The following is a 25188-nucleotide window of genomic DNA, read 5'->3' on the forward strand; positions in this document are numbered from 1 at the left end:
AGTGGTTAATAAGTACCAAAATTAAAAGTCATTTAAAATTTACTAGTTGTGTAACCTTGGTTGAGTTCACCAAAATATGCTTTCTCATCTGTAAAATGGGAATAAAAACTGTACTGAATTTGAAGGTGACTGTATGGATATAAATGACATAATGCATGCACAGTATGTATTTACTATGTACCAGTTAGTATGCTTATCAAAAGTAAGCTGCTATTATAACCATTATACTCCATTTTGTCAAACAGGAAAATATAATACACCTCTTATTACAGAGACATAATGATGTATTTGTGTGCATGTGTGCGCCACTGAGGAATACATGAGGACAAAGTCAAAGGGAACCAAGAAATTGAATTCAACAGTCACCAAATAATATACCATAAATAGCAGTATCATCTTATAGTAAAACATAAATGATTTTTTACTGAGGAATAAGAGGCAGCAGGAAAATCACCAACTAAATTTTAATCTTTGTAGAGTAACTACTGAAACTATTTTTACATAAAGTTGGATGACCACAGGAGACATGAAAAATTTTTATAAGGTGTTTTCATGTAGTTTCCCAAAATAAGGACTTTAGGAATAACAGATTTTACATAATATTTACTGAACTAATTTTAATGTGCTTTTAAGAAAGAAAGACACAGATAAACATTAATAGGTACCTTTATTATACAAATGAATAATAATAACAATAGCATATATTTTTCGCACACAGGAAAGGTATTTCTGACCTAATCATCTTATATTGATTTATTTCCTCTTAGCAACAAGTATCCTTCACTGACTCATCTACATTATTTTACCTGGTCTCCCATGACTCCCAACAACACATCTGATGAGAAAGTTGACTAAAATATATGGCATAATCCTTGTCTAGGAATTTTTTTCTTCTGTGTTTAATAAAGTCACAGGAATACTAGACTTATAACCTGGTTCTCAGTGTCATGGTATAAAAATGTTTCTGCTTAATACTAAATAGTTCAGCCCCATGGGCATACTCACTCATTAATCCAGATCCAATAATTGGAAATGAAATAATGGCATGTCCCTACTAGTCTAAAGTTCAATTCTAAATTTATCTGTGAAGTAAACCAGCAAAAATAAATTAAGACCATAACAAGATTTGCAAGGAAATGTTTGGTCAAATTTTGCATATTATTTTCAAGCAGTTTTTAAATTATCTTAAAAGCATTAATTTACATAACACTACTTAATATGTGCATTACAAATAAGCTTTATTCAGATATACAGATTACTCTTCTTGGAGACAGTTCATATCACTATGTACATCTGAAGTTAAACTGCATATATTTTTAATTTAATTCTGTAAGTCATGCTTCCCCAAAATTTACACTGGATCCGACCTCAATTATTCTGAGTTAGCAGTATTTTCAAGTAGCTATAATTGAAAATCACAGTCTGACGTATTAAACACTTAAATAACTGCAGACACATTTTTAGAGCAAATAAATGTCTTACAAAAGGCTGGAAATAAGTTAAATTTACTTATTTTGCATATCATATGTACTGACAGACCCAGGATCTAAAATATGTATTTCTAATGACTTATTTCCTTCAATTAAAACGATCAACCCAGCACAAATATCTTTCTTTACAATCCTGATTTTGTAGACAGGTAAGAAATTGGTAGGCAACATATGGTGAGTGAACTATCACTGAGCAGGGAATAAGAAAATCTGCTTCTAGGCCAAAGGCAGAACTGGTATAATCCATAAAGCTCTAGAGCAGCGATTCTCAAACTTAAGTGATGAGCAGGGAACCATCAGGGAACACTTGTTAAAATCTAGATTCCTGAGCCCAAGTAACTAGAAAGTCTATTTATTTATTTATTTATTATTTATTTATTTATTTGAGACGGGGTCTCGCTCTGTCGCCCATACTGGAGTGCAGTGGTGCGATCTTGGCTCACTGCAACCTCCACCTCCTGATTTCAAGTGATTCTCCTGCCTCAGCCTCAGGAGTAGCTGGGATTACAGGTGCCCCTTACCACGCCTGGCTAATTTTTTTTTTTTTTTTCTGTATTTTTAGTACAGACAGGGTTTCACTGTATTAGCCAGGATGGTCTCGATCTCCTGACCTCAGTAATCACCCGCCTTGGCCTCCCAAAGTGCTGGGATTACAAGTGTGAGCCACAGCACCAGGCCTAGAAATTTTAATACAATAAGATTAGGGTGGAGTCCAATAGTCTGCATTTTAATATGCAACTCAGGGGATTCTGATACAGGTGGTCTAGGGGCTCATTCGTTTTCAGAGCACTCACAAACTCCCAGAAATACATAAACAAGTCCATAAAAAATTGTTCATACAAGACATCCTACCCCCCAAATCTAATGATTTCATCAGATTTTCAAAGGGAGCTAAGACCTAAAAAACGGTAAAGGCTACATTGCCTCAGAAGGCCCTAAATCCCAGGTGAAAATAAACCTGACCAGCTACCAGATTGATCCCTTTATTTGTAAATTTCTTTCAGCAACACTAGTTAGTTCCCTTTTCCCCTTTTTCAGATGTAAAGGCAGTCACTCCGCAGTCTTTACACAATTACCAAATGTGAATAAGGAAACTATTAATATCATAATTTTCTTTATAAGAGATTTGAGGTTTGTAATTTTTATTATTTACTTTATTTGCACCTTTTTTTGTCCTCCTTCATCTTCCTAAATTTGTAGTTTTATTTTACTCTTCATTTAATGTAGATTACAGAGGAACTATAAAGCTGTTTTTTAGAATAATGTGCTGAGGCTTGATATGGTACATTTTAAAAACTGTTCTTATTTTTGAAAGCTGGTCTAAATATCTTTATGTATCCAAGGCCATTAAAAAAAAAAAAAAGGCTCTTTGGCCTCTTCTTTTCAGTTCCCTGGAGCTTACTCATAGCTGTGAGAAATGTTTTTTCTGTAAGTCATAAATACCTTTTCTTCCTCATAGAGGCATATGCTTCTCATCAGTCATAAAAAGGAGGATGCAACTTTAAAATGTTATATAGGCACTAAAAATAAATGGTAGGAAAAATTGCCAAGAAAGGACAGAGATGTATCATCACTGAACTCTTAATGTAAGAGTGCCTTGATCACCAGTATGTTTAGTTTTTTTTTAATGGTTATCATGTAGAAAAGAGAGGAAGAAAAACCATGTCTTTTCCGAATCATAGTAATATCCATCTAACACTTCTCATTATTGAAGTGTTTACTATTTATATCCACATAGATTCTTATAAAAGAGAAATTCCACATCTTTTGAAAGCAAGAGTATTATATGCTAATGATGTATCTGCAACTAAAGTGCTAAGCAGAGGTTTGGTAGGCTACAAGTACTTTTGCACATCTCTTTTGATGTTTTTTTCACAATTGAAAGTAAATAGTAAACAACGAAGTGGAAGACAGTCCCCTTTAGGTGGCCAGAGCTTTTCTCTCCTTATCGCTCTCTCTCAGATTAAAATAAAGGAAAGGATAAAGATGGCTTTAACTTGTTAAAAGACTATACAATGCTCTGAGAAGATTTCTGTGTATATTTCCATGTTAAGCTTTTCTTATCTGTTTAAGAAGAAAGTTTGTTCCCCTTAAAAAATTTCAAGTACAAGCAAATAGGTATTAAAGGATTTTTACGTTTTTGGAGAGAGGAAAGGTGGGTGGAAAGTAGAAGAAAGGCAGTGAAGACCAAAGCAGAAACTTCTTTTTCCTCAGTAATCAATCTTTGCATCAAAACATGTCATCTTACTTGCTTTAGAATAACGAGTGTTTGTGTGTATGATGTACATGAATATGCATAAGTGTGTATCGTGTGCACAGGTACAAGAGTAAATGCTGTTAAACTAGATGGCCTGTTGTAAACTGGTTCTCATCTTTCTCCTGAGAAAGATCATCCATGATGGCCTCGTGGTGGTTCTTCTCCAAATCCATTTCAACATACTTCACAACATGAAAGTCTACACAATCTGCTACGTTTAAGTATTACTTTCCTGAACTTCTAACCCTTCCTCAATTTCACCTAACCAGTCAGAAGTCCCCTCTCCTAATTCTTTCCTGGCCTGAACCAGGGTGGGGTGCTTTCATCTGTCTCTCCATAGTTTCAGTAATTGAAGCTGAGGATCCAGAAGTCACCGTCACAGAAATTTCTCATCACACCCTCCTGTTACTCCCAAAACAAGTCATAGAGTCCAGATTCTGTAGTGTCGTCAGTCTTCCAACACCCTGTGAACTGGTGTTTAATGATCCTTCAAGAGCAATGTAAGAAAATGTTAACACAGGGGATCATAGCCCTAGCACAGTAATTCTCAATACTGGCTGGACTTCAATAAATAAGCTGGGCATGGTGGCATGAGCCTGTAGTCCAAGGAGGCTGCGGTGAGAGGATCCCTTAAGCCTGGAGGTCGAGGCTATAGTGACCCATGATCGCACACAGCTGCACTCCAGCCTGGGTGACAGAGGGAGATCCTGCCTCAAAAATAAACAAACAAACAAAACCCCACAAAAGCACTGGTAGATGTTATCTAACAATAAGATGCTTTTGTGGCTTATTTTGTAAAGCCATCACTTGAGGGGCTTTAAAAAATACCAGGACCTCCACCCTCAAAGATTTTGATTTAAAATTTAGGGCCTGGTCCTACATGATTTTAATGTGTACCCACAGGGTCAAGAATCATTATTCCAGACCCAGGAGAAAAATGCATGCAAAAACCAAAACTACTGCTATAATATGTTTAACTGTTAAGGAGGGGGCCAAATATAAATTAATGTATACATATATATGATAAAGATTAAATTGTGTTTATTATCAAAATTGGGAGTTTGAATAATATAACAGAAATAATGTTGGCCGTATTTTTTAAAAAGCTATCATTGTCACTTATAGCAATTATTTATTTTGCCTAATTATTATGAATTAATAATGATATAAATACCCATATATACATCAAAGTAACTTAGTTTTATTTAATTAGATCACAGAAACATGGAATTAAATAATCAAAAGGCTAGATAATCTATTCTGTCCATATAGTATACACACTCAGATTTAATGAACATGACATTATTTATAACTTTAAAGAAGATATTATCTACCAGTAGGGTGTGTTTGCAGGGTTTTTTTTGTGAAAGGCCGGAGTGCAGTCACACCATCGGGGCTCACTGCAGTCTTGACCTCTCGGCCCAAGGGGTCTTCCCACCTCTTCCTGCTGGGACTACAGGCTTGTGCCACCATGTCCAGCTTAGTTGTTATTTATTTAGTTACTACTTTTTAACTTTTATTTTAGATTCAGGAGTACATGTGCAGGTTTGTCAGGTAAACTGCATGTCACGGGAGTTTGGTACACAGATTATTTTGTCACCCAAGAAATAAGCATAGTACCCAATACATAGATTTTTTATCCTCTCTCTCCTCCCACCCTTAATTTTTAATTTTTTTGTAGACATGCGGTCTCACTATGTTGCCCAGGCTGAATGGAGTAGGGTGCTTTGAGTCAAACTACACAAAAGCATAGTTTTGTAAACCACTGGATTCCCTTTTACAAAATAAGAAGCAGGAATAGGTGCCCAAAGACACTTTTTCTCAAACTAAGTAATGGGTATTTTGAAACATAACTGACTGGCCAGTACCCTTGTGGTTAACTGATACTTGCCAGATAATGTCTTTTTTACATATAACTCCTTAAAACATAGTAACTCCTTATAAAATATAACTCGTATTCCACACGGTGTTTTCATAGACTCTATAAATTAATGTTGAAGATAATGAAATTAAAGAACAAACAGTAGTAACCCACTTAATAAAATGAATATATTCAGACAATTAGATGAAAATGCAATTTCTATAGCAGAGCATTTTTTCATTAGTTTATACTTAAAATTTCAGAAATGATTTACCCTCATTTCCGCTTACTATTCAAGCAACAGTGATTTCCAACATTTTAAGCCTCGAGTTTTCTTGTGTCTCTTTTAGTCGAGGGTAGGAAGTGACTTTACAAACACTTAAGTACATCAGAAGAGCTTTCTATTTAAAGCAATTCTTCAGTGAAATCTTTTCACTATTTACTTTACAAACTTTGCATATTCAGTTTTTTATGTATTAAATTTCTTAAAATTTGGCACAACAATGAAGTAAAAACAGTATGTGTCCCTAGGAGACAAAACCACAAATATACACCAGAAAAATAATAAGGTTTAAAACATACAGGAGACATTGTACCCTCAACTATAAAGAATGCAAAAACATGAAATGGGAAACCTAAAGAAAAAGATTTTTCTTATAAATTAAAATATGCTCACATCACCATATTATATTTTGAAGAAAGATTATCTCTATTTTTGAGATGACAGATCTAAGGTTGTAAAGCAAAATACTTGTTTTCAGCTCTCAGCTATTATTTTTGTCTGTAGTCTGCTGCAGTATCTTTCTCCTTTGCCATATGCATTGTAGGTGGGATGTTTCCTGTTGTTACTATGTCTAGCTTTGCAGACTCAATTTTCAAACAGTTTATTTACTTCTCAAAGTGTGATCCTATAATTGTGTTTTGCTGTCCCCAAGTCAAAGTAAGAATTAGGATGTGTACTCAGTTTTTCTATTTAATATATTTTTTTGAAACAAAAATCAAACCCTTTGTTAACCTGGGATAATTTAAACAGTAACATCAAAAACCAAATTAAAAAAAAAATACAATGGACAGTAAGATAAAATCACCTAACTTTCTTACAAACCTTTATCCATTAGTTTAGTCAAAACCTTAAATGTGATTGATGGGATATGCTTTCTGATTTATTATAAACTCTTTTATTATCAGACACAGTGATGATTAATTCACAGTAACAGCATTTCAAAGTGGTGTTACCTCAAAACCACCCCAGGAAAAAAAAAGTGTCCTTAATTTCCCCAAATCCTCAAGTTTTTTCTGTTTTTTTTTTTTTTTTTTTTTTGTCAGCAATGATGAGACTGCAGCTTATTAAATTCAAGGTAATTAAAGAAAACAACTTTCTTTACCAAGAAAAAAAAAAAAAAGATATAACCCTGAAAAGTTTTTGTAGAGACGAGACTTGGGAACCATAGTACCAACACAGTTAGCTTCCAGGGACATAAGACTCCTGTTTAGAAATTTTGTGGATGTATGGAACTTAGCAAAGTCCTGAAAGATTTAATAAATGCTAAAAGAAACTGAAAATAAATTTAATGAAATTCCACTAAAATTAAAATAAGCATAAAAAAAGTTTTAGAAATGTGATTCCTCCTGTTATACAGACTACACTGAAATCCAGTGTCTGGTTGAACTTTCTAGGCATCCTGCATGACTTTCTTCTCTTTCACATTCCTGCTTCATTTCTTATGGCAGATATTAACGCAATAGGAGGCAGGGGACTGAGGTACCAGATATACCAGTTGTTATATAACCTTGGATAAGAGACCTTTTCTGGGTCTCTTTTTCCTTATCCAAAACATTGAGAGAATGAAAAATTACATGCTTCTGTTATTATCACCTAGAAATGTTTGCCCTACAACTCAACTTGTATCTGCATTCTCTAAATAGCTGAAAGAACTGTTTGTTCTTTTGTAATGTATATCACTCATAAATATTTCCTTAGTATTGGTCTTCAATGGAAAGCCTATAAGATCCATAGTCCTTGCCTGTCTTATTCGTAGGTGAATACCTGGCATACAGCAAGTACTTAATATTTTTAGAATGAGTAACTGAATTAATGAACGTTTATGCTTCTCTACATCACTATGAAAAACCTGAGCTTGCTTCTCAAGTCCTAGGACTTTCTGTAAATACATTTTTCCTAACTGCATTTATAATGTGAATACATTGCACATTCTATGTGTTTTCTCTTTGAGAAAAATTTCTGCTTATGAAAGTATTACTATTCTCTTGAATCAGGATTTGATGTCTCTTAGCAGTTGATGTTAACCTTAATTGTCTAAGATGTCTATAACTGTCTCATTTAAAGATAATAATATTTTTCACAAGGCATAACTTTAAAAAAGCATATTTAAATATAACTTGATTTTTTTTAGCAGAAATTTAAAGTGGTTTAATTACATCAGGATTTACAAAATAATATGAGTTTTCAAACTGGGTTACTGGGTGATGATTAGGTTTCCTGATTCTATGCAGAATGAATATATGAAAATACCAAAAAAGATTTTAGAACATTTCGTAGAACTTGTTTATTACATTTAAGCATTATTTCATATGAAAAATACCAGGGATATTGTGTACCAGAATCCAGTCTATACTTGGTTATTTGAAACAAACAAATTATCTTGTTTAGTTTTCTAGAATAAAAGTGGCCTTTATGTGAAAATCTCCATTAAGTATTTGCAATTTTTTGAGTAGTATACTAAATGTTAAGTGTGGTTATTTTGGAAGAAAAAATTCATTCTGCCTTTACATAAAAACCCTACGTCTTAAGCAATTATGAGCATAAATTATAAATTTGAAATTAGACACTTTTTGTTATCTATGCCACCATTCATAATTATCTTTATAAAATGCTTCTGAATGTTTTGATTGCCAGTATTTATTATTTCTGGGTCCCCCAACCAAACTGTTCATCACTTTCTTAAACTTATGAATTATAGACACTGTAATATTTTAAATAAGAAAAAATAAAAAGCTATTTAAAATATTCTTTAATATGTAAATTAAAATATAGATACTGTTCACCTTATAAATCTAGTGCTGTTCAAAACCTTACTGCTCACTAATTTATTCCCTGAAACTTGGAATCACATAATAGAAATGAAACATTAAGAATGACAGTTAAGTTTCTAGGATGGCTCACAAGAGCACACTGAGCCCATATATAGTACTAGAGTACTGACTTTGAGAAATAGCAGTTTTTGACCTAGTTCATCAAAGATGGAGAAAAAGCCAGTTGATGGCTATAAAAGATATTTAGCCCTTAAAAGTCCTAAGGGATAACTAGCCCAATACTTTAATTGTCTACACCCATTTAAATCAAACTTTTCAAGTAATCTTTGAGTAAACCAATCTTAGGTAAGAGGATATATCTAAGGCAGACACAAGTTAATATAATTTTTAAAGAATAGAATAACCTATGTTTACATTTACTTTGCCAACTAATGGTTTTACTGTTTGAATTCTCAATAAGGAGAATGCCAGCTAATAGTTTTGTTGTTTGAATTCTCAATAAGGAGAACAGATAGCTTGGCTCAACACATCGGCACATGGAATATGTTGGGTTCTAATTTTAGTCTTTCCACTGACTTTCTTATTGCTGTACTTTAAAAGGTCCTAAACATTCTGTATGTCTGTTTCTTTATGAGAAACAACAAAGATATTTTTCCCACTATCTCCCTCAAGAAGAAGTTAAAAAATAATGTAAAGAATCTGGCAAATGTAAAAAGACACATAAAAGTCTGGTATACTTTTCAAAGAACTATAAATAGAATTTGTTTTATTGTACCAAATGAAATATTACCAAGTTAAAGCTTTACCATAATAGTCACTATTTTCTGTAGTACAACTAATATAAAGACAACACAGATAATCACTATAACAGTTAACACTTTTGTGTCACTTAGCATGTACCAGGCATTGCATGTAAAACACTGTATACATCTAAAGCATTGTTTATATCTAAAATCACTAAATAACCCTGAGGTGGACACAACTGACTAGGCCCATTTTACTAATGAACAGACTGAGGCACAGAATATCCCATAGCTAGTTAAGTGGTGGAGCAGGGATTTGAAACCAGAGAGTCTGGCTCTAGGTTCCATGTTCTTAACGTTTTTGCAATATTGCCTACCTAATGTGAGGAAACAAAGACAAGAAAAGAAAATATATTTACATATTTGTTCACTTAGCAACAATCACGAAAACCAATGCTGTAAGTTATGAGTAGAATATTTACATTAACCAAGTTGGGGAGCATTTATTCAAATTTCTCTACCATCTGAGTTTCACATTTACAGATGTCCACTTCCTTGGCAAAGTGCAGAACAGACCCACAGTGAAGTATATCAGGTCCTCAGAAAAATGCAGGAGTTCAAGAAAGCTTTAAAATAGCTTTAAGATTAACAGATAATTTTATTTCTAAGAAGAAAAAAAGAAAAAATTCTTAATGCATAATATAAAGATTCTAAAAGTTATTAATAGTAATATAATTTTATTTTCGTTTTTGCCTTCTACTAATAGTGCACCCGGTTTATTCAATGAAGACTTGTACATATCTTCTTACAATTTATTACATTTTGTGATATTTTGTTCTTTATAAAGGTAACTTAATCCTTTTGTTTTTTTCATTTTTTTCATCTACTATGGTAGTAGATGCTATTAGTAATAGGAGAGAAGGAAAATGAAAAAATTTAGTAAATGTCCACAACATGCTAGGACTTCATACTCTATCATTCAGACTCATGATAACTCTGAGATATGCATTCTTACTTTACTGATGAAGAAACTCAAGTTCAGAACCTTAACAGTTCATTAAAGGTTCTATATTGTAGTATTCAGTCTATGCAGCCAGTGTTCAAACCCAGGAAGTTCTCTGAAAGCTCTACAGGTTGTCGCCTATTAATAAAAAGGGTATAATGTTTATCATTGGTCATCTGTGAGTAATGGTAATTAGAAGAGTGTAAAAACATATTGATAAGCTCAGCACTTAACTTTAAAAATAATTTTCATGACCTTTCTTTCTCAAAGCCGTTAAGGATGCAACAAAAGAAAATGATGTTCGTCTCACTTTTGTATTCTACACGTAAGTTTTTGGATAAGTGCTTATAAGCAGTGAAATATGAAGAAACACTTCCTTAAGTATGTTCCTCAGAATGTTTGTTTGTTACAATGATGAATTAAGATAATGTCTATAAAATGTTTAGTGCAATGAGTGGTGCAAAGTTAAGTACTCAACAAATGTTAGTGACCATTATTAGAAGTTCAGAAGAATTACATATTAAGACCCCTCGAAAAAATACTGTGGTAAAAATCTTTATCCAGCATTCATTAATCATAATCATGGTTTTTAAACCTTATTTGATAAAGCAGCCTTTTGGGTTTTTTCAGGTGCAAAGATAATCATACCTACTAAGTTATCACAGAACTAGAGGACCTTGGAATATACTTTGCTAAATGACAGTAGAAAGCTGTAAAAGAGAAGAAACGTATCAATCCCTAAAAATTAAGGCACAAGTGAAACTTCATTTCTATTTAAGAGGTACACTGACCTCTTAGAATTATTAGCTAAATTTAGTAAACTGTCTTTTCAAGCATTCTTTTGTTTTGAGACAGGGTCTTACTGTGTCACCCAGGCTGGAGTGCAGTGGCATGATCACGGCTCCCTGCAGCCTTGACCTCGCAGGCTTAAGTGATCCTCCTACCTCGGCCTCCTAAGGACCTGGGACTACAGGTGCTTGCCCCATGCCTGGCTAATTTTTTGCATTTTTTGCAGAGATGAGGTTTTACCATGGTGCCCAGGCTGTCAAACATTCTAATAAGCTTTCCAAACATTGTTGGTCTATTAATTAAAATTAGTCTGCTAACTATTGCATGGAAAATGAATCAATGCTGGTATTGTCTCAATTAGAATGTTTTAAAAATAAGTAAACAAATAAACAAGCTGCAAATTCTATAGTTCTTATTTTTAGATGCCAATCTGCTACAAAAGTATGGTCTGCTGTACCTGAGAATGCGAGAAAATTAAGTTCAGGATCACCTGATGAAGTACGTTCATCAATTTTCAACTTTATGCATTGGCAGAATTCATCAACCAACTGTTATGTGATACGCTGTTTATTTAAAGAAGACTTGTACATATCTTCCTTTTCTCTTACAATTTATTACATCTTTGTGACATTTTCTTCTTAATACAAGTGGCTTAACCAATTTTTTTTTTATAATGCTCTTAATATTTTGGACATTTCTTGAATCTTCAGTTATTACATAGATTGTTAATTACTTAACACAGACAGAAACTGGTGTCCAAAGAGGCTTAAAACTTAAGATCAACATGAAATGAAGATAATTTATTGACAATGTTATAAGTTAAAAGAAAAATAAGAATTAAAAAATTAAATTTCTTCAACTTCCTCTTTAAAGTATCACTCCAAGTGATACACACTAAGATATTCAAAGCTAACATTATGGCCTAAAATACTTAGTACAACTGAGCAATTTATAATCACTTCTAACAGTATGAAATCACTCTAAACATAATCAAAATAAAGTTGGCATCTGTATTGCTGACATTTGGTAGCTCTGCATTTCTTACCAGTATATAATTTTTTAAATGTTTATATTCTAACAACTGACACAAATATGTGCTAGATTCAGAACAAATTATGAATGTGATACTTCTACTCTACTTCTACCTTGGTTTGCTCAACATTATCACACTGTTCTATATGGAGGTGCCAGCTGAAGATCTTCTAAGCTGTCCAGCTGAATGTGTCCCTCACCATCATTTGTTAGGATCTCTTGCATCAGTCTAATGCACTTGAAGTAAGGCTTTTTTCTTCATTATTCACAGCTTAGTCAATCATACCTAGGACATGCTCTTTTGAATACATATAGACATAATTTTTAATCTCCTTCCTTTTCTTTTCTGACTTCTACCTGGTTATATTTATGACACTATGTTGACTGGTTTCCAATGTCATTTCTGTTAAAAGGGTTTCTTATGAGATCTGTCACTGTAACCATGATTCTATGGGAAAAAGCATTATTGGTTTTAAACTGAAATAAAAATGAACTTCTATAATACAAACCTTTTATAACTAATAGTAGGTTTTTCTTGTTAAACCTAAGGAACATTAGCCTAAGTTTAAATATTAACCCTAAGGATAAAGAAAAGCTTGGCCTATACAAAGTTCTGCGGTTTGGCTCCTATCTAACTCCCTCGCATCATCACTTACCATGCAACCTCTTGCTCTAGAATTCTGCCACACTGACTTTTGTTTAATATTTGTTACTATGCTCCCTCCCACCTTAGAACCTCTGTATATGCTATTCCTTCTTCCCAGAAAACTCTTTTCTTCATCTTGATCAAATTAACTTATTTGAGATCTCAGCTAAATAAACACTTCCTCCAAAAAAAAAAAAAAATTCCTCTTGATCCCACTGAGTAAATTCTCCTTCTAAAAGCCCTCATATTAAATATTATGTACCTCTTTACAGCAATTGAAACAGTTCCAACTTTGCATTTATTCATACGATTATTTCACTAATATCCTTTTCTATCTTTAGATATAAGTTCCGGGAGATCAAGACCTATGTCTATTTTCACTCACTATCCCACTGAGTACATAATAGTAACAACATATGTTTGTCAAAGAAAGACTCTGGCAACCCTTTGTGAAAAAGAGATAAACACTGAGTCAACAATAACTACCGTTTAAAGAAATTCACTATGACTTTTCAGCTAAAAAAAATACAGAGCCATATTAGAAAGAGCTCTTTAAACTTTCGGAAGAAATTAAAAAGTTCAGTTTCTGGGTGTAGGTGAAGACTAGATGGTAATTTACATCATAGGGGTACCTGGAAATAAAGTAGACGCAAACAAAACTTATAAAGAAAATGGAGAAAACATAAGCTGTATCCTTTGTTACTTTTAGCATTTATATATGATTTATAGTTGTAACTGTGTACTATTTACTATTGATCCTAGGGATCAACCTGGGTAAAAATTTTATTTATGAAAGAAAAAAGAATCACAGTTAGTATTCTTCCATGTTTGCTGCCTTAACTACAGTGTTTTCATTTCCAACTCATATTCAGAAAACACTTACTTCAGACTCAAATGGACTTTCCAGTCATAACTGCGAAGACCTATTCATTTCCTTATTTTTTGTGCAAATGATTTTCCCCCTTTCTCTACTTCTTTCTTTTCAAAACTACATTCAGGGAAATAAAATTTTAGAACCATAAAAGTTAAGGTACTGTATATTATTTCTAAGCATTTCCCTAATTTACCAGGCTACTCTGAATTTTAATCCCAGCTTTCAAACTAGTAAAAATAAGCTTCCTAATCCTCTCATCCCATTGGAAGCTTTGTCTTTACCTGAATTACCCTCTTCTGTGACAAACTAGTATCTAAACTCCACCTAAACCCTGATTAACTCAGGTCCTCCCCAAAAGCACACTGTGATTAACTCTACAGAATTCTAATTACTTTTTTTTACAAGGCATATTTACACACTCAGTTTAATGTTATTTTGCAAAGGTTCTTAAAGTGTTTTTCAAGTACATGTTTCAGTCACTTAAAAAAAAGTACTTAGTCTTCAAACTTTGTTTTATTTTTGTCCTCTATTCAAACCAGTACCTGATTATAGAAAACATTACAAAAATAGTACATGATTATACTATCTGTATTTTGAGTGAACATATAATAATTTGGATTATTGATTAAAATAATAAACTTCGTTTTATTCCCATATATTGTATCTTATCTCAGATTGAAATTGTCTACCACTTTATAACTGACATCCTTTATCAACAGCAGCCCAGTCTATATTTTTTCCAGGACAGTGAGAAGTACATTTTTCGGTAAGAAGCAAAATATTTAAAAACTACATTATATCCATTGTTCCCTCCTCAACTGACTAGGCTTTTCACCCTGTTAGATAAGATTAGATAAGTCTGACAGACTTTATTCTCTATCAAGCAATGATGACTGTTAGCCAATACTACATTCTCTTCAAGATATTCTAGGGATATATTCATGTGACTATTTAGACTAGAACTGCAATTTTCCTGGGTCATTTTTTATTTAATATATAAGTATATTTTCTCATCACAAAATCATTACACGAATATAAGCTTATTGCTACAAATAAATCCAAGTAATGCTAAAGATTACATAAAAAGAAGAATTCTTCAACCTTCCCACATCCCACATATATACTTTCTATATACAAAGCATGTAATTTGATACCTATCTTCCAGATCTTTTCTTAATGTATTGAAGTATTTTTATATGGCATATACTGTATGTCTTTATGGTATAGATAATATAAAATACATATTATATGGATGTAAATGTATACATTTGTAAACATTACTTATTATTCTGTACATTTTTTACATAAATGAAATCATAGTGTGTATATCATTTTGTGATGTGCTTTTCAACCTAGCTTATCTTAGAGATCTTTCCATGGATTTAAACTATAAATCTAAATTTCGCATGGTTTTTTTTCGTTCTTATCTTCAGATACACTTGATAGTATTTCCCAACTTTTTTTTATTCTTTTGAGACAGAGTCTTACTCTGTTACCCAGGCTGAAGTGCAGTGGCATGACCTCTGCACTCAGGAGGCAACCTCTGCCTCAGCCTCCCGAGTAGCTGGGATTACAGGCATGTGACATGAAGCCTGGCTAACTTTTTTATTTTTAATAGAGATGGGGTTTTACCATGTCGGTCAGGCTGATCGCGAACTCCTGACCTCAAGCAATCCACCCACCTCGGCCTCCCAAAATGCTGGGGTTACAGGCGTGAGCCACCATACCCAACCCCTAACTTTTTATATTACTTAAAAGTTTCTTTTAATATCTCCATCATAGTATTTCTTAATTAAAAGCATTTTACCAGCAATTCATTCGATTTAATAAGATTTTTCATCTTTCCTAAATGATCTGTTGCTTATACCTCTTATAAACTTGGATGTCAACAAAAAATACATGTACATACATAAAGAATGTATAGATTTAGTCATTCAAGGTCTAAAATTAATAAAAACTAAAATTTGGTTTTGTAAAAAAATAAACCAATGTAATATAGCAAATTTGCCTATTAATTAGAAAAATTAAACACACATAAAATTCAAGTCCTTTTCTGACTGGCCCAGGTAAACTGCACAAAAACAGAACCTGTTGAAGAAATGGTTTTAAATAATTCCTAATAATTTTTAAAAACAAAAAACCCTTCTAAAACAATTTACCAAAATACTTAAAACAATAACAACAGCAACCCAGAAAAGCTATATAATGTTAAATTAAAATCTGTGTTATGTGGGACTAGACTCCTTTCATACATATAAGAACATCTGACTGTGACTGTTAGGTTTATTTTCTAGTGAGCAACATACTGCTATATTTTTCAAGCTAGGAAGAAAATTTGAATAAACTGAATAGCAAAGTAACACCTTCTACAAAATTTATTAATTTCAAAACAACTAAGGTGGACCATTTAAATAATACATGCAATAATATATGCTGTTAGGTTTTATTATAAAAAGTGTTAAAAGACTATATTACTTCTAGTAAAAAAAAAAAATAGCTTCATTTTAGACTTCTATGAAAGAATTAAAGGTTAACACCTAAATTTTTTAAAAAGTATTTTTAAGGAGTGGTATGATTTAGGAAAGTTTATGGCTAGTCAACATCACTGTCATCATTATTAGTGATATTTGTAGCTAGTAAGAGCTTTCTGATACATAGTAAACTGAACACTGTAGCTTTAATTGAAGTTTGAATGTTATAAACAGTTAGATGTCTGGCTCTGGCCTGCATTCTAATACCATCAGCAGAACAGAGATGGGAAGCATAAACAAATCTTTTAACTAGATTACATTGTCTAAAATGGCCAAGAAATCCTTCAGCACAAACTCCAGTGTGACAAATATAGAAGGAAAATGATTTTGGAATAACACTAAAAAAACAGCCTCTGAATATTAGAGGAGCACGTATTTGATTTCCTAAATATTTTTATGTTATTTAATACTCATTAATGATACTTTATAACTTTTCAAATAAGAATCCTTTATATCTTACACAACGAATTCTTTTTAGGTCAGTATATCCCAAGTAACAAAGCTATTTAAAAATCAATATTTGCTTTTATTGAATGTGGAATATTTCCCTCCCCCAACATCAGTAAATGTACTTATAACAGTCTAAATTATTATTTTTAGAACCTAATAATATTAAGAATGTATGTATTAAGTTAGTTGATGGCCAATAGATTAGTAGATACTTCTGGACTCATGGCATATAAAAAACAGTAGTTGTTTATATTAGGATAACCCTAAATATAATTTAGCACACAGTCAATCTTAAAAAACACTTTGGGATTACTTCTAACTTCTGAGATACAGACATTACATTTTTTTTAAAAAAAGCTACACATGAACTTAAGTTTTAACATTAGCACCACACAGAAAATTTTCCTCCCATTGCTAGAATCTTGATTGGTTAGCAAAAGAATTCAGTGAAGCATGTGTGTACACAAACTTTTCAACATTTCAAGGTTGGTGACTGATTTACATAACTCATATTAGTCCTTTAAAACAATGTGTTCTAATAATCTACTCAATGACACTGAATTTAATTACAAATTCTCTAATAAAAGGTTATATAGGTCAACTGAAATAAGGACGCAAATCAAAATCTGTCATATCCAACTTTGAATAAATTATATCTTAATGTAAGTTAAGCCTAGATCTCACTTTGTCTCTTTGAAGAGTTACTGTGAGTTATAGTGAGTCATTCCAGCTTCTGACATCTTACATGACATAGAAATACTTCAAACAGAAATACTCTAAGTGTGTAAGAGTTAGAATATTTACTTTTAACTGAATTATCTTTGGGTTGTTTAAAGAAATTATTTAAGATCATACTACTGATTATTCAGATTATTCTTATAAGCAAAAAAAATTTGCAATAAACATTTCTTTCTAATGTGTAACAGATGATAAAGAATATTTCTTTAGCATTTAAAAATGTTTCCAAACTCTGCAGGTCATTATGTACTGGCATAAGATTTGTAGGATGATAGAGTCAATACAAGCTGATATCCCTTGTTCAAAAGGTTTTGTGGACCAGAAGTATTCAGAATTTTGGATTTTTACAGATTTGGGAATATTTGCATTATATATCTGTTGAACATCCCTAACCTCAAAATCCAAAATCCAAAATGCTTCACTGAGCATTTTCTTTGAGCATCATGTCAGTGCTGAAAAAGTTTCAGATTTTGAAGCATTTTGGCTTTTGGAATTCTGGATTAGGGATATTCAAACTGTATAAATTTATAATATGAACATGTATTTACTTAGAGACACAAAAGTTACTTAAGTAATAAAAGCAGGAAAAAAATTTAATTGTTTTTTTCTCTTAAAAGTAAAGGACGTAAAACTCAACTGTCCAAAGAGAGCTGTATCATAAAGTATTTTAATTCAGTAGTTTTTTTAAGTACAAATATGAAATAATTTAGGCACCTAGAGAACCCAACAAGTTGATCATTCTTATACTACTTCTGACTTTAGTACTAAAAAGAGTACATTAAACTTAATCCTATATATGTAATGTAGTAATTATGAAAATGTATGATAAGAGTCCAGAAGATAATGTGTATACATACACCAAAGCACAAGACAATACAAACTTCCCATTTTTTTATGGGCTTTTACACCACCAACACATTTATATTAAAAATTTTATAGTAAATATTCATTGGATCAGAAATTGTTACAACCCTTTAACTTCATATAAGAAAATATTAAATGTAACTCCATGCAAGTTACAGGAAGTTTAATAGAGAGAAGGATTGAACTGAACTTTTTTTTACTGTTTATTTTTATGTTTGTTTATTTATTTAAAGACAGGGTCTCACTCTGTTGCTCAGCATAGAGTCCAATGGCATGATCATGGCTCACTGCGGCCTCAACCTGAGTTCAATAGATCCTTTCACCTCAGCCTCCTGAGTAGCTGGGACAACAGTCTGCACCACACCAAGCTCAGCTACTATTTTGATTTTGTAGAGATCAGGTCTCATTATATTGCACAGACTTATCCTGAACTACTAGCCTCAAGTGATAAATCCTCCTACCTCACCTCCCAATTGTTGGAATTATAGGCTTGAGCTATTCCACCTGACCTTATTTTTTATTTTTAGAGACAAGGACCCGCTCTGTGGCCTAGGTTGGAATGCAGTGGTGTGAACATAGTTCACTGCAGCCTCAAAATCCAGGGCTCAAATAATCCTCCCGCCTCAGCCTCCGAGTAGCTGGGATTACATTACAAGTGTTGAGCCACCATGAGCAGCTCCCAAATGTCATTTTTGCCATACAAAGAAAAGACTGACATTATGTATATTTTAAATTGTACAATGGTCTATATTTACATTCCTTATAAAAGACTGGGTTTTTTTTCTTTGTTTTTCTATCCTTGTAAACTTTCAGAAATTTTCCATTAGTCTGTCAAGCTATCAGGGCCATAATTTACCATCACTTACCAGTGTACAGATTGATAAAAACTCTACTGTGACTGTGTTTTGAATTAGACAGTGTAATAAATGTAATGTGAATTGAATTTATCACAGTGCTGGGTACTTATAATAAATGGTAACTATGATTATTACTAAAACAGAAATTTAAGAATGAATGTGAAAGAGATCAGAATTCACCACTCAGGAGTCTATTTATCTTCACAAGATACTGCACCAGCAGAGGCACCCCCACCTTCTTTTTAACTGCTAATCAATACTTTTGTAAAAGGTATACTTTAACAGCCATCTACAAAGAAAATTCTAATCCATTTTACTAAAGCTATAGAAACTATACCACTTATAATAAAGAGTAAAAATTACAACTGACTTAAAACTAGAATTGGGAAGTTTCTTACGAGGATTTTGCAATGATATTTCTACTACATACTGAAAGTTCCAAAACTCCTAAATAGTGCACACTAATTACTGCAGAATAATTAAATCATGCTGTTAGATTTGCTAAAATATGGTCGAAAATATCTGAAAACTCAAAATGAAAATGTACAATGTCTTCCAATGAATCATGAATGATAATCTGTTACATGAGGTAAAAAAGAAAAAAGTTACTTTTGAAAAAAAGATTTAAGTTTAGAGAGTTTGGGGTGTTTTTTCCGGAAAAATTTAATGAGATAATTTAATGAACATTGTTGGTCATCTTAAAAGAATTATGGTTAGCAATAAAAATCCAGCAAAGGCAGCCACATAAGACTATTTTCATTGTCTAAAATGTGTTAACTATTTACAGAATATAAATCCCTAGAATACAGTATTAAGTGGAAAATTTTTCTTTATATATTTGTATTTTAATAAAATAACAGCAATATTCTTCTTAGACATGCATTTTTCCACCTAACAGTATCCGTTTAGTTAATATAAAATTTATTTAGGTAGAAACACCAAAACAAAGATATGACCAATACACTTGTGGAATACAATTAAGATAGCTCTTCACATTAAACTGCAGGGACCATCTTTGTTTTTCAGATGCCTAGCACAGTGCCTGGCAGACAGCAGATGATCAACAGATCTTTAATGAATCGCTAAATACAATCTGTTTTGCACATACAGTCAAAATCCAGACAAGTTTGCAAAGGTACATAAGTTGGATATAGGCTTTCTGGCTGACTTCATGGGGGTCCCACTGATGACTAGGAGTATATCTTCATATCCATAGAAAACTGGAAAGTTGGTAATTGTCTGGGTAAGGACCAAAAAAACAAAGTCAGGGAAACATGTCACCTAAGTAGCACTTGTTTTATAGAGCTGGTAAAAGCGGCCTAATCATTCCAACAACCTATTGTGCCGGTCAATGAAACAAAATTTAAGTGCATCCTGAACAATTTTTACAAGCATATTTTTAACTGGAATGTGTTGGATCATTGTTGCTTATTCATAATAAATCACTTTTGCCAAATTTTTTCCTGTATAAGAAGGGAATATGTCTTGTTACCATGAGTACCATATAGTTAACAGTATTTACTTTGGCTGTTAATTAGATAAAATGAGAGCCACAGTAGAGATAAAGAAAAAATGTTCATGGTAGTGAAAATTGTGGCAAGGGAAGACAAGAAAAGGAGAGGAAACGAATTCCACATATGGAAGTAAAGAAATTCATATATGCCTAACTCTAAAACTAACACGGATTATGACAAGCTACCAATAGGACCTACTGTGTACCAGATATTGTGCTGAGAGTAGAAGGATGTGTTAACAAAATAAAAATGTTTGTTTTTAGGCAGTACATAGGGCAAGACTCACAAGTAAGCATTTATAATAGAATATGCATTCCATTTATTCTTATAAGTATGGGTCCTTAATACAACAGTAAGTATATTTACTGATTATTGTAAGTGCAGGAGGAAAATAAGTATTAGAGAAAGCTGAAATTATCTTCAAAATAGTAATAACCTACAATAAGTACAATTAGTACTTCTTTAAAAAATTAACAAATTACTGAATTTAAGTAGACAAAATAATAGTTTTAAAGCTATTCACCTTAATATTCGTACAATAATATGCCCCCATATGAAACCCTTAAGTGGTATACCCAGAACTGTACATAATAGTTTCATTTCTGACAAAGGAAATGAGGTAGTGCAGCATAGTGAGCATCAGGAGACCTGAGTTCTCTGCTCCCTGCTCTGCCACTTACAGGCCTTGGAACCTCAGGCAAGTTCGAGTTCTCAGAACTTCAGCAATATATAGAGTTGGATATAGTGACCTCCAAGATATCACCCAGTTGAACAATTACAATCCTGAAGAATCAACAGTTTTTAATACTTAACAAGGTTTTCTAAACATAAATCATTATCCAACTTAGATAAAGTCTGGAATCTTCTAACCAAAAGGATCATGGGGGTGAGGGTGAGGGGTGTGATAAAAAATGTTTTTTTTTAAAAAAAGAAACAAAATAAGGAAACACATTAAACTCAAGACTAAATTTTCACTCAGTTGCCTACTGGGCAACTACCACCCCAATTACCTACATAATTCGCTTACTTAAAATTAATTTCTTCAGTAAGTTCTACTGTCTCTCTCTTACCTTTAAGGTTGCTGAGGTTTTAAGGTGAGAACAAGAAACCTTACAAGGACTTGGAATGGCAGTATTGATGTTGGGAGAAAAACTTGAACTTGACACAGATTTCTGCTTAAGCACACTAATTACATCTCAGAGAAAGGTAAAAAATTGTTCAAATTTATAACGTAAGGGAAATAAGATCATATTGTTTACTGCTATAAAGCTTTTTTATTTCGGTATGTAAATGTCTACTTTTGCACACAGTTGATAATTAAAATTTTACAGAACAAGTTTCTACATATGCAATGCTTTACTGTCACTAAAATATGAGTATATTATGTTTTAGCTTTAACCATCAAGCAAATAAAAAATTAGAAGTATTATCGTGTCTTTATAATATTTATGCCAAATATACTTCTAGATTTGTATTTCTTCAATCCTTTCTAGTTGATCAAATTGCTGTTTTCATATTGCCAGTCTGATCACAAAATTGCTGCTTTACAGAAGAATATTTTTTGCTGACATAAATTATGGGATCAGAGATACCAATGCAGTTACAAAAAAAAAAAAAGGGTGTGAGGGAGAGAGAGCGAGAGCGACAGAGTGTGTGTATATGCATGTGTGCATCCATCTTCAAGGAAAGAATAAAGAAATGTACATATGAAACAAAATAACACTTTCCAATATAAGCCCTAGTAAAAGGCCTACATCAGAAACATACCTTCTAGCATTTGTGAAATAAAATACAGCACTGGATTTTAAAGCTATGCACTAAGAACATATTATAGAAAACTGAATAGTGATTTTTATCAATACTGTTATTCCATAAACTTAAATCTGGATTTACCTTTCAATTCATAGCTAACTGAAATTAATATACTAACTATAAGTTCATGATTGCTTTGACTCATCAAAACATATTTTAGAAATTTGTGTCCTTTTACATATAGTGAGCAATTTGGTTCAGAACCCCAAGAGAAATTGAGATGAAAAGCTCATCTCAATTTTCAACAGTAAATAAATAATTCAGCTAAAACTGAAAGTGGTACCAATCCAGTAAACTATTGATGGAGAGGTTTGGCCTTCCATGCAGCCAGAACAACATAAAGTTTTCAATGGGGATTACTTGGTCAGACAAGTTACAAAGATTACAAAAATACCCAGATTAATTATAAAATAGCTAATATTCTCATCATATGGAAAATAAGTATCAGGAACATATGTGGGAACAGACAATACTAGTGGCATTTAAACTTTAAGCGTTTTAGAGCTTTGGACTTTACATACTGATATATGAAACAGACATTTAACAAACAAAAAAAAAAACAATAATGCAAGTCAAAACCTAACCAAAGGCCTCTACCAACTAAAAATTTGAAATTTTCCATGGAAGTCAGACAAAACGAAAAAATGGAAAATGAAACCCCTAAAGCAAAAACCAATCAAGTCTTCCAACTCTAAAGTCAATATCCAAATCTCATACAGGACCAAAAAGGGGAAAACGCTCAGGTCTACAAATGGATAAGCAGTTCCAATACAATCCAGATCCCGACATTTTCCCACTCAGAAACAAATGCAGTGGAGCTTTTCCTGGGGAAAAAGAGCTCTCCAATGAATTTTTTTAAGTGACATCTAGAAAGTGTGCCTCTTTCTGTCTCTTTCCCTGGCGCCTCATTGGAGGAAGGAGGGGGTTGTTTTTGTATTCTCCCCCACTGGAGCAAGACACAATCAGATGTTAGCTGGAGGAGAGAAACCACTTTTGACAACAGCAAATAAAAATAAAAGTGCCCTTCCTCCCCTGACAGGATGGGCACCCCACCTCACACACCCCTCCCTACTCCAACCCCTCCTTCAACCCCCCCCAGCACCACCCCCTCCTCACCCCGGAGCTCCACTGCGTATGTGGTTTGGTGTTACTGTTGCCCCGGAGTGAAAGTCAGAGCCAGAGGAAGGCAATGAAGCCCCCACAGACACACTTACCTTTCCTGCCCCCCACTTTTGAGTGCCTTCCCTGGAGCTGTGGAGGATGACACAAAGGGTAATAAAGGGGGGGAGTGGAGGAGGAGGAGGCGAAGGAGGAGGAGGAGAGCTGGGGAAGTGGCTGCTCCTGGGTGTAGTGAGATGTCTCCAGCCAGGGCCAAGCAGCAGCAGTAGCAGCAGCAGCAGTAGCAGCAGCAGCAGCAGCAGCAACAGCAGCAGCAGCAGCAGCAAAGGGTCTGTGTTGCTAAGAGGCTTTTGGTTTCTTTCTCTCCTCCTCTCACGGCCAAAGAGGAGGAGGGTGGAGGGGGCTCGGGAGGGAGGCGAGTTGGAGGGGTGAGGGGGTAGGAGTCGTGGATGGGGGTTTTCGAAGAAGAAGAAACTCCTTCTCCTCCTCTCTCAGGCTCAATCTCCCTCTCAGGGCTCAGGGCTGGAGGGTGGGGGAAGGAACTCAGCCGCCTTCCCCCCACCCCCCTCAATTCAAGGTTGAAGTGGGATAGAATTAGTGTCCTGTCCCTTTAAAAATAGAAATAAAAGGTGCCCCCCCTCTGCCACTGCCTCTCTCTTCATCATCAGCTGCTGCTGCTGCTGGGGTCTCTCTGCTTGGGGGGGAGGGGGGTTCGGGTAGAAGAGACGGGAGGCACTCACTGCGCATGTCCCTCTCTGACGGGTGGCTGGTTGGTTGAAGGCAGGAGGAGGGGGAGGGGAGGAAATGAGCTATTTTCCCAGAAGGCGCAGAGGCGCTCGCGACCCGGAAGACATTGTAGCAGGGGGTACAGGGGCGGGGGCGGGGAAGAGGAGGAAGTTGCTACGCTTTTAACACCCCCTCTCCCTCCTCCTTCCTAAGGGAAAGTGGAGGAACGGAAGTGGGCGTGGACGGAGACGAAAGGGGGTCACGTGTTTGGGCGGGAGCGGGGCGGGGTGGGAGAGGTGGTGCGTGCGCGGGGCATGCTGGGAGTGGTTGTGTACCGTTGCCAACAGCAGGTGAAGCCTAGCAGAGGACGCGTCCAGCCGATCTGGTGAAGCAATTCCTGCAGGCGTTGGTTCCCCCCTTTGCCCTGGTAAAGGCAGGCTTTTATGCGAGAGGTAATGGTGGGGTAAACTTGCTGCAAACGAAGGCCAGGGGCGTCGGTGGCGAAAGGTGAATCGAAAGGGGGAGGATGGAAGGCTATGGAGACTGGGAATTGGGAAGGGGGCAGGCTTGTATAGGCCAGGAAGGCCAGGACCGGGCGAGCTCTGTCATTTGGCACCCCCGTGAGCCTGCCGACGAATCCTTGACACGTGCAGGGAGTCCTGAGACTAGCTCTGCATCGGGGTGGTAAGTGAGGAGCGTGACGGTCCGAGAAGGGAACTGTGAAGTCTCAGCAGCTGACTCTCATGACTGCAGAACGGGAGACCTCTATCTAGGGACAGAAACAAGTCCTCTGCATTTTGACCAGATGCATCAGACGCATTTCTTATA

General features: G+C 34.4%; 2 protein-coding genes across 10 annotated transcripts in view; one reads left to right on the forward strand and one right to left on the reverse strand.

The window, feature by feature from the left end:
* The window catches only part of MBD5 (methyl-CpG binding domain protein 5), a 546612-nt gene extending 522040 nt beyond the window's left edge, over window positions 1–24572 (reverse strand). Inside the window, exons 1-2 of one of the 3 annotated variants that reach the window (XM_033231570.1) lie at window positions 24375–24572; window positions 23730–23766 (exon numbers count right to left, since the gene is read on the reverse strand). The gene's annotated coding sequence lies outside the window, so the exon portion shown is untranslated. The other 2 variants (XM_033231571.1, XM_033231567.1) reach the window with 2 other exon arrangements.
* ORC4 (origin recognition complex subunit 4) overlaps window positions 23659–25188 on the forward strand; it is a 90907-nt gene continuing 89377 nt past the window's right edge. For 3 of the 7 annotated variants that reach the window (XM_033231574.1, XM_033231578.1, XM_033231580.1), the window contains exon 1: window positions 24659–24812. Coding sequence is in view for 2 of the 7 variants with exons in the window: in XM_033231578.1 (XP_033087469.1) it covers window positions 24804–24812 (9 nt within the window). In the remaining 5 variants the exon portion in view is untranslated. Of the gene's footprint in view, window positions 23964–24627; window positions 24813–25188 lie in introns of those variants that run through there. The other 4 variants (XM_033231577.1, XM_033231576.1, XM_033231575.1 and 1 more) reach the window with 4 other exon arrangements.

Source organism: Trachypithecus francoisi, unplaced genomic scaffold, assembly GCF_009764315.1.
Source record: "Trachypithecus francoisi isolate TF-2019V2 unplaced genomic scaffold, Tfra_2.0 Lachesis_group13, whole genome shotgun sequence".
Lineage (NCBI taxonomy): Eukaryota > Metazoa > Chordata > Mammalia > Primates > Cercopithecidae > Trachypithecus > Trachypithecus francoisi.